The sequence below is a fragment of the Neomonachus schauinslandi genome, chromosome 6 (genome assembly GCF_002201575.2).
Source record: "Neomonachus schauinslandi chromosome 6, ASM220157v2, whole genome shotgun sequence".
Classification (NCBI taxonomy): domain Eukaryota; kingdom Metazoa; phylum Chordata; class Mammalia; order Carnivora; family Phocidae; genus Neomonachus; species Neomonachus schauinslandi.
In genome coordinates, this window is record NC_058408.1 from 119,992,084 (window position 1) to 120,005,690 (window position 13,607).

Here is a 13,607-nt window from a genome sequence, read left to right on the forward strand (position 1 = left end):
AGAATGGTTCGTTTGATGTTTCCATAGCCTGAAAACCATCTATTTCCCTATGCTCTAATTATAAGCTCCTGAAGGACTATTCTATTAATTAATTTAGTACCTTGCTACTGTGAAGAGGTACCACTGTGACTCCTAAACTAGTAGAAAAATAATCAGCCACTAAAATTGTCTTCTGTTACATTCATCTCCGTAAGTTAGAACATTGGTATTCTGGTTTTTCCAGGGTTCCTCATGAGGTTAGTATTTGTACATTCATTTGGTTGGCATAAATCCATTCCCCCCAAGACAAATCATCCCTGGGAAGACTGGTAAAATTTTAGTTCCCACATATGTGTTACTAGAAACTGAAACCTTAAGAGGCTACACCCAAATTGTGTCCCATGAGAGGTCCTACTTCACTAGCTACCATCTCTCTAACACACTACTTTTCTTTAATAAAAACATTGCCCAAGACCAAAACGTTTTAAATAAGCCATGTTACTTCCCCAAAATTATATTCTTATGTACCCAGCATATTAGTCTGCTTTAGAATCTGATACTTCCCATGTAAAATATTCACATTGAGTATTTCAAGAGAAGCAGGAGAATATTTCCCAACAGCTGCAATTTGGCCATTTGGCTTTCCCTTCCACCAATGGTCTGGTTTATGATATTTATTTTCAATTGATAACCATAATGTAGTTTTTTGTCCAGTAATTGAACAAATAATCTCTGAATGTAGAGGTAACTTAAAGCTATGTTGAATGCTTTGTAAGAGGTAGGAGCCTTGTAAGAAAAGTACAAAATAAGAAACCCACAAAGCACTAGTTAAGCATGAAGACTTGTCCAAAATTCTTGCTTACTTAGGAGGCTCCCTTCCTGCAGCTTATGATGGGGAAACAAAAGCCCACTGGCCATGATGGGTTGCCAAAGTGACTCAGGCCTCACCTCTAAGCTCCCATCAAAGCCTCTGTGGTCAATCCAGCAGCTCCAGCAAAAATTCCAAGCCTGACCATTTTCATCTTAGTTTTTGCAAGTAACTCAGAAATTAGTCACTTTAGGAGTTTTTCTTTTTTTTTTTTTTAATGGATTATAAGGCATGACTCCCCTAAGGAAAAAAAATTGCCTGAAAGTCAGGGTAGTCAGGTTCCAGCTTTACTCTGTAACCTTGGACAAAACATTTCACACATCTGAGTCTCATTTACATAATGAGAGATTTGACCTAGATGAATGGTTTTCAAATCTCTGGGAGCAGAATTCCTTTTATTACACAAAAATCTTTCATAAAACCCTAATATACAAATATTAAAGTATATTTTACTTGGCATTATTATGCGGGTTTCTCTTAGGTATCACAAACTTTATGTGTTTTTAAAATTTTTTTAATTAACATATAATGTATTGTTTCAGCGGTACAGGTCTGTGATTCATCACTCTTACACAATTCACAGCATTCACCATAGCACATACCCTCCCCAATGTCCATCACTCAGCCACCCCATCCCTCCACGCCCCCCCAGCAACCCTCACTTAACGTGTTTTTATTTTTTTATTTTTATTTATTTATTTATTTTTTAAAGATTTTTATTTATTTGACAGAGACAGAGATAGCGAGAGCAGGAACACAAGCAGGGGGAGTGGGAGAGGGAGAAGCAGGCTTCCCGCCGAGCAGGGAGCCCGATGTGGGACCTGATCCCAGGACCCTGGGATCATGACCTGAGCCGAAGGCAGACGCTTAACAACTGAGCCACCCAGGCGCCCCCTTAATGTGTGTGTGCTTTTTTAAGATTTTATTTATTTATTTGACAGAGAGAGCGAGAGAGCGCAAGCAGGCGGAACAGTAGAGGGAGAGGGAGAAGCAGGCTCCCCACCAAGCAGGGAGCCCGATGCGGGGCTAGATCCCAGGACCCTGGGATCATGACCTGAGCCAAAGGCAGACGTTTACCATCTGAGCCATCCAGGTGCCCCACCCTTAATGTGTTTTTAAATGAACTCTTGACATCCACCCATGAACCTATTCTCTCCCAGTCGCATTTCAATATGTGGCATCGCAATTCACCCAATTGCTCAAGCTAGAAGCTGAACATCGTTTTTGAGTCTTCCTTCTTATTTACTTCCCACATTCAATTCTTCAGTTTAATGCCATTAAAAAAGGTTCATTCTACCCTCTAGAATATACTTTCCATCTGTTCATTTCTTTCTAACTCTATTGCCATCACTCTACGCTAAAACACCATCATCTCTTGCCTAGACTATTACCTTCTTTCTGAACTAGACAACCCATCTGTCTTCTCACTTCACTTTAAACAGTAGTAGCCAGAGTGCTCTTTTAAAAACATAAATCTGATCATTTGACCCTGATTTAAAACATTCACAGATTTCCTCTTGTACTTGGACCACATTCAAAATCCTTACCGGGAGCTAAAGCACAGCAAGGTCATATTTCCTTCCTTCCTCCAACTTCATCTTAATACAACCTACTCTTTCTCCTACCAATCTCAGTCATTCTGGTCTCTATTTTCTCAAATACACAAAGCCCTTTCGGGCCTCACCTACCCCCACTTTTTAAATAAAAGCTTTATGAAGATATGATTCACCTATCATACAATTCATCCATTTAACCCATTAGCAGCCACCCCCCATTTTCCTTGAACTCTCTCAGGTCTAGGCAAACACTAGTCTACTTTCTGTGTCAACAGAAAGGACATTTAATAAAAGTGGAATCATACAATATGCAATCTTTTGTAATTGCCTTCTTTCACTTAGTATAATGTTTTCAAAGTCTATCAATGTTGTAGCATTTATCAGTATTTTGCCTCAAGCCTCTTAAAATAGCTGTCTTATAATGTCTGGAATTTCCTTTAAAACATTCTAAGGGGGGAAAGAAAGAGGGAAAATATGAAACAAGATTGGCAAAAATGAAGCTAACTGATTAGTAGATAGTTCAATCAACTATTCTATTTTTGTGTATGTTTGAAAATTCCCACAATAAAAATTCTTCTTTAAAGATACCTGTCGGGTGCCTGGGTGGCTCAGTCGGTTAAGCGTCTGCCTTCAGCTCCGGTCATGATCCCAGGGTCCTGGGATCGAGTCCCACATCAGGCTCCCTGCTCAGCAGGAGGCCTGCTTCTCCCTCTCCCTCTGCCCCTCCCTACTGTTTGTGCTCTCTCTCTGCTCTGTCTTGCTCTCTCAAATAAAGAAAATCTTTTAAAAAATAAATAAATAAAAATAAAGATACCTGTCTATCCATCTTTTGGGTTTCAGTTTAAATAATATTTTTTAAATTTATTTTATTTTATTTATTATTTTTTAAAGATTTTATTTATTTATCTGACAGATAGAGAGACAATGAGAGAGGGAACACAAGCAGGAGGAGTGGGAGAGGGAGAAGCAGGCTTCCCGCGGAGCAGGGAGCCCAATGCGGGGCTCGATCCCAGGACCCTGGGATCATGACCTGAGCCGAAGGCAGACGCTTAACGACTGAGCCACCCAGGCGCCCCTAAATAATATTTTTTCAGAGAAAACCATCCTAGGTTAGAGGGAACCCTCCTAGTTTTCTTGCCTAGTACTTTTCATAGTTACTGAGTATGGAAATGTTTGTTTCACTTATTGTCTCTCTCCTACTAGAATGAACACTCTATAGGGAGACAGAACACATCTAGAGTCTAGCACAGCATCTGACCCAACGGTAAGCACACAAACTCTTAATGAATGAAATTAGGGTAGACAGCCCAGAACCCCTCCATCATTGTTTAAGACCCTCCCACACCAACTTCTTGCAAAAACGAAAAACTGTGATCTTATTCCCCCCCATTTCCTGTGCTCAAATTCCCATATTACTATAAGGAGTAACATTCAGATATTATAACCATGAACAGTCAGAAATTTCTTCAGCTGTCCATGTTTCACTGAGGGACCAACCACTCTTTTAGTCAAGAAAGCTCATGTAACTGGGTTTGAATTAGCAGAATGACATGTTTGTACCATGGTCTCCTCCCTTGGGAAGGCTTTTGGCACAAAGACCCAAGTTCAACTTGGCACAGAAGTTTGTTTCATTGGATATTTTGAACCTTTGTTATTAACTAAGATTAATACATCGTATCATGTCAATAGGTTTTTATGGATTAGATATACACAGAAGTATATTTTACAATAGTAACTCCAATCCAACAGTAACTCCAATAGTAAAGTAACTGATCATTCTTTGTATTTGCTCATTTACATTGTTTACAAAGATCTTTTATATTTTCCTTGCTGCTTTTTAAGCAATTCTGTTAAACATCAAGAGCACTGGCACAGCCAACATGGCTATTTATGAACAGAAGTCTCCCAGAGACCTTAAGAGCTCATGTCAAATGAAAAACACAACATACATTTTAATCAGGTGTGAAATGTGTAGGCAAAGTTCTTGTAGGACACTATCTGTTAGACCAGTTTCTAACAGGGTCAGCAGTTATATAGGAAGGCACATACCAAAGCTTGTGAAAGTCAAAATACTCCAGAAATAAAATGATAAAATTATTTGGAGTCACTTCGATTCCGTAAGGGAATATGGGAAGAGAAATCAATGTTTCTCTAAAGGAACATATCTTTAAAATAAAAGTGGGTATAATAGGAAATATACTTGGATATTTAAATACTTTATATACAATCACTCACTTTCAAGTTCAATTCTTACACATCTAATTCTGCTTCCCTACTACTGTTTCAACTACACTACTAGAAGAGTTTAGTTTGCCAAGTCTATCCTTCAATACTTGTATCCCCAGCTAAGCCTTCAGCTGATGTCCAGGTTCTCTCCTGTTTTCGTTACTTGATCATGAAACCCTCTTTCGAGAAAGCCTGATATATCTCTGTCTAGGAGTCTTCCCTTTTGTTTCAAAAACCATTCATTAAGGCAGCACAGACCATTTCATTGCAAATTTCTCCTCTCCAGCTGGCCCACAATGCATATACTCAGGGACATATGCTCCAAGCATCTGGTCATGCCAATCTCACCTTGAAGGTTTCTTTTAAGTTGAATCATATACCTGGAGAGGCCTCCTTCCCACTCCTCTTCTATTATCCAAATAGTTCCTGAAATTCTACCTGTTCCAGGAAGCTTTTCCAGGTTTATCAGGAGAGGTGAAAGATTCCACTGGCCTAATCCTTACTGACATATCTCAAAACTGTCACGGGTAAGTCCCTTCACTTTCTAGTCCTAAAATATTTACCAACATGTATATGTAATGTATAGAATATGAGTTACAGGTAATTCTTAATAATAAAGTAACATACATAAGCAAGTTCAGTTTTTTAATTTTTTATTTAAATTCCAGCCAAGATCACTTTTTATGCTTTTTTGGGGAAAGTCTAAGCTTTGTTTGGAGGAAAGAAGTCAAGCAATAATATAATCCCTGATTACACAAATAAATGAGCATGAGGAAATCTGCCAGTTCATCAAATATATACTATGTAGCAGTGGCCCAGATTGAGTATGCCTTAGGAAATGAGAGTAGATATGAGGTACCCCTACTCCATCTCACATGCTATGTCACCACATTTAAGGAAGATGAATTCTTTTTCAGCTTTGGGAATAGAAGACTTAAAAGCATGGAACAAAAATTTTCTATCTGTTCTTTTATCATTACAAAAAGTCAACTTTCAGTCATTTAATGTTCTCGCTCTCTCTCTCACACACACACTCTCTCTCTCATCATTATCTTCTTTATCTACAATTACTGAACTGCAGACTTACAGAGAGCAGGGACCAAGTCATTCTAGGCCGTGTTTAGCTTAACACTTGATGCAAAGATGACCATGCTTGTGAAAACAATTAAATCAAACTTTACAAATAAACAGGGGCAAGGTAACATGGAAACAGGAAGAGTAATTTTTTCAGGCACTTAGAAATTATAGGTGATCTTAATGTTCTTGATGTCTGGTACTTAATATACATGATTTGTAAAAATAAAATAATTTTTAAAAATACGATGCCAAACTCTGGTCTGCATAGATGTAGGATGTTACTTCAAAAACAATCCTCATCAATAAACATCTAATAAGTGCTAATTATATGTAGGTCACAGTGTTAGGCACAAGATACAACTGTGCTGAAGAATCAGAGCATACAGAAAAAACAAGAGGAATGTAAGGCAGTAGAAGCAGAGGTAAACATTGCTTGCAAGGCCACTGGGCAAGGCTTCATTGGCGAGATAAAGCTTAAATTTGGCTTAAATGCATGAACTAAGGATAGGCCTTAGATAAGTAAATGAAAGAAAGGGAGGACAGTATGTGCAACAGCCAGACTGTGGTAAAGTACAGAGACTAGTTAGGGGAATGTGAGGTGGGGAAAATGGAGATGATGAGGCTGGTGAAACGGAGAAGCCAGATGATAGGGGTCCTTAATGGAGGAGGATGACATGAACTAAGTGGTGTTTCAGAAAGAAAGAAACAATAGAAGTGAAGAACAACAGAAATGAAAGGGGAAGGGTGAGGCCCGAGACACTAGAGGAAAAATTTTGACAAGATGTGGTAACTGATCAGTGTGTAAGAATTGGAGAGGCTACTTTTCTGCTATCTACCTTCCAGACAGTATCTATTTTCTCTGTAAAACTGTCCATTCCTTATTCCTTCCCAAGAGTGATCAATTTTCTAGCAACATGAAAAATTATATGTATAGTACAAAATGATTTCCAGTAATATAATTGTTCATACTTTCAACTTAAAAACAATAAGGTTAAAAATATTAAATGGTATTTATTTCCATAGCTAAAAAACAGTCAACTACACAAATGTTTTTCTTCACCATGATTTGAAAACGAAACTGACTATATGATTCCACCATGAAAGAAGTTTTGAGTAGTAACTTGAATACATATTAGGTTCTGCCAATTTTCACCCATTCAACAAATATTTACTGTGGAATAAATAATAAAATACTACGAATTTGGGGCGCCTGGGTGGCTCAGAGTTGGTTAAGCATCCAACTCTTGGTTGTGGCTCAGGTCATGATCTCAGGATTGTCAGATTGAGCCCCATGTCAGTCTCTGCACTCAGCACAGAGTCTGCTTATCACTCTCTCCCTCCCCCTCTGCCCCTTCCCCCACTCTCTCTCAAATAAATATAAATAAAAATAAAATCTTAAAAAAAAAAAGAAATGAAAGCGAGTACTTTCAAAGCAACTTATATTTTTGGAATGCTTTTAGTGTACATGAATAGGTTTTCCTCTCCCATTTTTCACACTATAACTTCACTAACACTCTTAAAGTTGGACAAGATTGGTTTTATTACCTCATAATTTACAGATGATGATACCAGACAGAAGTAATAAAGCAGTGATTACAACCTAGGTCTTTGACCCTAAGTCTCATACTCCTTTGAAACACTACATTAGGCTTAGCCTACCTACTTCATAAAGTTATTTGAATGAATTACAGATATGGAAATGCTTTAGAAAAGTAACAGCATTACACAAATAAAAGCAACATTATTTTGTTTGGGTGTGATCAGGAGAAAATGCAAGTTTTATGGGGCTTAGAGCCTATACAAGTTGGGGATCCACTTCAAGAAAAAGAACACAGGGGCGCCTGGGTGGCTCAGTCGTTAAGCGTCTGCCTTCGGCTCAGGTCATGATCCCAGAATCCTGGGATCCAGCCCCGCATCGGGCTCCCTGCTCAGCGGGAAGCCTGCTTCTCCCTCTCCCACTCCCCCTGCTTGTGTTTCCTCTCTCGCTGTGTCGCTCTCTGTCAAATAAATAAATAAAATCTTAAAAAGAAAAGAAAAGAAAAAGAACATAAAGATAAGGTAAAGAACTTGGAGGGGGTCCCCTTGAAAGTGAGGGTCCCTGAAACTTAGGCTTCTTTAGCTTCAAGGTCAACCTACTAAGATCAAGAATTGCCCTCTAAAACCTAACTTTTGTCTTCTAAGTAGTATGAAAAAACTGCAGATAAAGGACAAAAATATATGTATGCTTGGCCTTTATTCTCTCAAGATCATTCATAATAAACCATGTAACAAAAATTTCCAGGTAGAAATAGTCTTTGCTATGTCTATATTAGGATTAAAAAAACAAACTACCAACTAACAACAAAAAATAACTATAATGAAAGTAATGTGAATTATTTTGCTAAAATAAGCTAGAACATCATACCATACAATAATTATTGTTTTACACACACACGGGTATAAACACGCACACACTCATATTTACTCACAATTTGGCAAGCAAAAGATCTCATTAAAAAAAATTTACCTCGTCTCCGCCCATAGCTCCTGGCTGCATGTAAACACAGAAGAAAACCATGGGTATCTGTATCAAAATGGTGAATTTAGAAATAAAAAAATATTCACATAAACCTTTTCTAAGTATTTTCAGTATTAATCTGGAGATACTGTTCAACTTGACGGCAGAGATATTATATTAAAAAAAAAAAACCTTTATGAAGCACAAGTTAAAACACAATCTTAAAGAGAAATTCACCTGGATATGGCAGCCACAGGAAAAGATACAATGGGTGCGTAAGTGACACAGTTTTAGAAGGATTTATATTGTGGTCCATTATCTATATCAGATATAGATAAAGAGTTCTTTTAAAATTTTTTCTGATTTATAAATCTTCATTTGCACTATATATTACCATCAGACATCACTTTAAAGAAATTCCATTCATTCTAATTCAAAACTGTAGCATGTGGTGGTCATTCTGAATTTCTTCACACATGCGCGCACACACACCTACACACACACGCACCCCATAAGCAGAGTCCTCCGGAAACCACATAGAAATTTTACACACAATTAACTCTGGTTTTACAGAATACGTTTGTGTGAAAATTTCAGTGAAGCTTCTCATGATCTCCCCATTTACTTTCCAGACAGTATGACAGATAGGGAGAAAACAACATCTTTTCACCTAAGAAGTGAACTGAGAAAGTAGAAAGGGATTAAGGTACTAGGTACATCCAGGTCAGGTTGAAAAATAGAGTGCTTTGAAGATTTCCTTCCCTTTCAAAACTCAAGGCCCACAGAACACATTATTACAACATTTAATAGAGCTAGACTATGGTATCATACATAAATTGCTAGGAGATCCTGTCATCTAAAGTAACTTTCAAAGTAGAAAGTTTTTCAAATTTGAAAACTCGAGGTCTATCAAATAAATGAGAACTTGATTTAATTCATTTTTTGAAGCATGACATGTTATAATATTAGCTCAACACAAATCAAAACAAAACAAAAAACAAAGATAATTTGTGGTGACATATGCAGTACAAGGTAGTACTAAAGAAAACTACTTCTCTCCTAGAAAAAGAATTCAGACTTTTCAGCTGGAAAGTTGAAATACCAGTTGGCCAATCTCATCTTCTGCTAGTTCCCTTTTTTCTTCAGACATCATACCCTCACCTACATATATTTGGCCTCTTCACTTTCCCAGTAGATAAATAGTAAAAAGGATTTTCCAGTTCAAGCCCTACTTTCTCCCTAACTCCTTCCATCACCGTAACTCTCAATTTAAAAAAACACAATCCCGGGGCGCCTGGGTGGCTCAGTCATTAAGCGTCTGCCTTCAGCTCAGGTCATGATCCCAGGGTCCTGGGATCGAGCCCCACATCGGGCTCCCCACTCTGCGGGAGGCCTGCTTCTCCCTCTCCTACTCCCCCTGCTTGTGTCCCCTCTCTCTCTGTCTCGCTCTGTCAAATACATAAATAAAAAATCTCTAAAAAAACCCCAAACAAACACAATCCCTTCTGAATTTACATAGCAGTACTGTTTACATCACTTACAAAAGGAATGTATTACAAAAAAAAAAAATTAAGGGGCGCCTGGGTGGCTCAGTCGGTTAAGCATCTGCCTTCAGCTCAGGTCATGATCTCAGGGTCCTGGGATTGAGCCCCATGTCAGGCTCCCTGCTTGGCGGGGAATCTGCTTCTCCCTCTCCCGCTCCCCGTGCTTGTGCTCTCTCGCTCTCTCAAATAAATAAATAAAAAATCTTAAAAAAACAAAAAGCAAAAAAAAAAATTAAGGACCCTCTATACTTTTCATTATGTAGAACCTGGAATTAATCTCCCCATAGAATATATAATAAATGGTAGTTAGTTTCCTAGTTTGGCCCCCAAAAAGCTTACTTCATTTATAATAATATGGGTGAGGTGATACTAATAGCCAACACTTAAAAAGAGATTAAGTATGTGGGCCCCTGGGTGGCTCAGTCAGTTGAGCATCCAACTTTTGATTTCAAGCTCAGGTCATGTTGGGCTCTGCACTCAGGACTGAGTCTGCTTGGATTCTCTCCCTCTGCCCCTACCCCTGCTTGAGCTTTCTCTCTCTCTCTCAAATAAATAAAATCCTTTTAAAAAGAGAGAGATTAAGTATGTTTTGATATAATACCATTATTTCTTTGTCCTTTCCCCCATCCCCATGCCCAGTGATGTCATGTTGCCCAACACCCCCACCTCAAACCTTTAGAGAAGGAAATAAAACATTCTGTATTTCAAAGTTATTCATTTCTCTCCCAAACAACAAATTCCCATTCTTTCATTATATCTGATTTCTGGCCAAATGCTCAATGAAAAAGAATCTGATTAAAATACTAAGGTACAAATGACTCATCAGACCTTAACACCCCTAAAAGATAAATGAGAATGGTGTTCACTCAAGTCTTCAACTGGCAAGTTTTCAGGTAATAGAGAACATGAAGTGAATAGATCTAGTCTGGGGGGTGAGAAGGAGCATCCTGAGTTGGGGAGGTGGGTAAGACTTGCAAAAGACATTCTTGGGAGTTTTGGTCAAAGCTTCCTTAAATAGTTCATGATTTTTACGGATTTTTTTTTCTTTTTCCATTTCTAATCAAATACAGTAAATTGGCTCACACTGGCCTGGTGACTGATATGGGGGCAAGATAACATATGGAATAGGCAGCCAATTTAAAGTGATGATGTGAGATGCTTCAGTTTTCATCATTCATTGTGGAATTTTTTTTTTAAAGATTTTATTTATTTATTTGAGAGAGAGAATGAGAGAGAGAGCATGAGAGGGGGGAGGGTCAGAGAGAGAAGCAGACTCCCTGCCGAGCAGGGAGCCCGATGCGGGACTCGATCCTGGGACTCCAGGATCATGACCTGAGCCGAAGGCAGTTGCTTAACCAACTGAGCCACCCAGGCGCCCCGATTGTGGAATTTAATTATGTGCTACCCTGGTTCTATTTTCAGTATTTTATCTATGATCCCTATGGTGATTATTATTATAGCAGCTACCACTTAATGAGTACTTGCTATGTACCAGAACAGTTCGAATGCTTTACATGTATTAATGCCATTTAATAGACCCAATAACTTTATGACATAAGAATTCTTATTAGCTTCTTCTTAATAGATGAAGAAAATGGGACGGAGAATTAAGTAACTTGCCTAAAATCTTACAGCAAGGAAGTGGTGGACTTGGAATATGAATCTAAGCACTCTGGCTCCAGAGTTCACACTTGTAACCACCTCACTCTACTGTTAAATTCCTAGAGGGCAAGGTCAATATCTTGTATTCCTTTTAATATCCTCTCATGCACCTAGTAGAATGCTCTGTACCAACCTGGTATTCAACAAATATAGGTTGTTAGCTGAGTGTGTAATCAAAGGAAGGATTAATACATGCCTTGATGGCCTTTAGGATGTATGCCACCTCTGCTGGTGATTAAAAATTTGCTCATATGAAGGCCACTTGCAAATAGACTAATTAGAGTCAAACTCTTCCCTAAGGGAAAGGTAATGAAATGAACTCCGTGGAGAGAAATTTGGGAGCAAAAAGTAGTGCTTTCCCTTGAGAACAAATATGACTTTTAAACAAAAATACTGGACACATAAACTTATATGAGTCGGTACAAAATGATCCCACATAAAAAAAGGGGAAGCAAATATGACTAATTCCACCTGCATAATATATCTTATGCTAGTATAGATTTATACCAGATATAAGAAGATATGGTATACTTTCAAAATCCTAAGTAGTTCCTCCAAGAACTTTAATTCTTCTTTGTCAACCATCATCATCATTACAGATAAAATTCTTTTTACCATTTCATATGTATTACTTTTAGAACTCAAAAAAAGTACATTTAATTTTTAGAAGTCATGGTAATGGTTACCCTTGGCTAGGGGTATTAACCAGAATAACTCTGAGCGGGGGTTCTGGGGTGTTGCTAATGTTTTGGTCTTGATCTAGGTGGTACTGGTTACATGGGTGTGTTCAACTTGTAATAATACATCAAGTTATATATACTTATAATTTGTGCATTGTTTGGTATGTATGCTACAGTTCAATAAAAAACAAAATACCACAAACATTTTAGATTGTTTCACTAAGATAAAAGGTTATAAAATTAATGTAGAAAATCCATAATGCTAACATTTTATAGTCTTCAAATCATAAATCTGAATAATTTAAAATTGAAAGCATTAAAGATTTTTCATCCATCACAATAAATATATAAAGGTACATGTACTTTACAATGGGATATGCCAGAGTTATTCTAAAAATAAGTCTACATGATCAATGACTAGTACGTTATGAATGGTACTTTCACTTAAATGTTATGGTTTATTAGGCATATGAGGCAACAAAATAAAATGGATCATCTCTTACTCTTTATGACTTGGCTTGCACTGGGTATTATTAAATGGCTACACTCATACATGTGATTCCCCAAGAGCATGTTATGATCTGATTTTAAAATCTAAACTAATTCTTCAGCTACATGGATTCACCCAAATTTTCTAAAGTTGCTCTAAGCAAAGTAACAACATAAACAGATTCCACCACAGAGGCTCAAAAATGACAGAGAGAGACAGAGGGGGGGGGAGAGAGGGAAAGGGAAGAGGGAAAGAGAAAGATCTCTATTCTACTGTGTATCAAAGTAGCATGCATCATTTCAGGAACTTAAGCAGAGTCCCTGGGATGCTGTACTGATGTAAAACAAATGAACAAGATATAAAGACCTTAGTACAACATTTTACTAACTGGCTTGGAAATATCGGTCAAGACTGTTAAAAGTCAACTGTAGGAACAAATTGTTAATTACTTCCCTTGTAATAAAATGAGTTTCTTAAAAACACCTTATAAACTTGGGGCAGCTGGGTGGCACAGTCAGTTAAGTGTCTGACTCTTGATTTCCGCTCAGGTCATGATCTCAGGGTCATCAAGATCGAGCCCTGAGTTGGGCTCTGCACTCAGCGCAGAGTCTGCTTGAGATTCTTTCTCCCTCTACCTCTCTCTGGAAGGAAGGAGGGAAGGAAGGAAGGAAGGAAAGAAGGAAGGAAGGTCGGTCTTAGAAAAAATTCCACCTAAGATGGGTTAAGAGCTTAAAATTAGTACAAAAATACTCCCTTTCCCTAATTAGATTAATTCCCAAAGAGCAGGAGTAATGGAGTTTGTCCCATAAACGCTCCTCTATCTTTGTCTTTATAATGGCAGGGAAGACACTTTTAGCCCAGTGATTCCCAAATCTGGCAAATTATAATTGAAAAGTGATCAATTTTTCCACAAATAATATGAACTTAGCGGGTAAAAATGATGCTTGAAAGGATAGGATACATTTTCAACTGTTATATTCACATAAAGTATTTGGATGTTTTAAAATCTCTTCTTCCTACCCTGCTCA

General features: G+C 37.8%; 1 protein-coding gene across 3 annotated transcripts in view; it reads right to left on the bottom strand.

Moving 5' to 3' along the window:
- Positions 1 to 13,607, bottom strand: part of CPEB3 (cytoplasmic polyadenylation element binding protein 3) — a 150,860-nt gene that overhangs the window by 75,243 nt on the left and 62,010 nt on the right. Inside the window, exon 4 of one of the 3 annotated variants that reach the window (XM_021699786.1) lies at positions 8,213 to 8,236. The exons of the other annotated variants lie outside the window; for them this stretch is intronic. Coding sequence (XP_021555461.1) covers positions 8,213 to 8,236 — 24 coding nt within the window. The remainder of the gene's footprint in view (positions 1 to 8,212; positions 8,237 to 13,607) is intronic. 3 annotated transcript variants of the gene reach the window in all.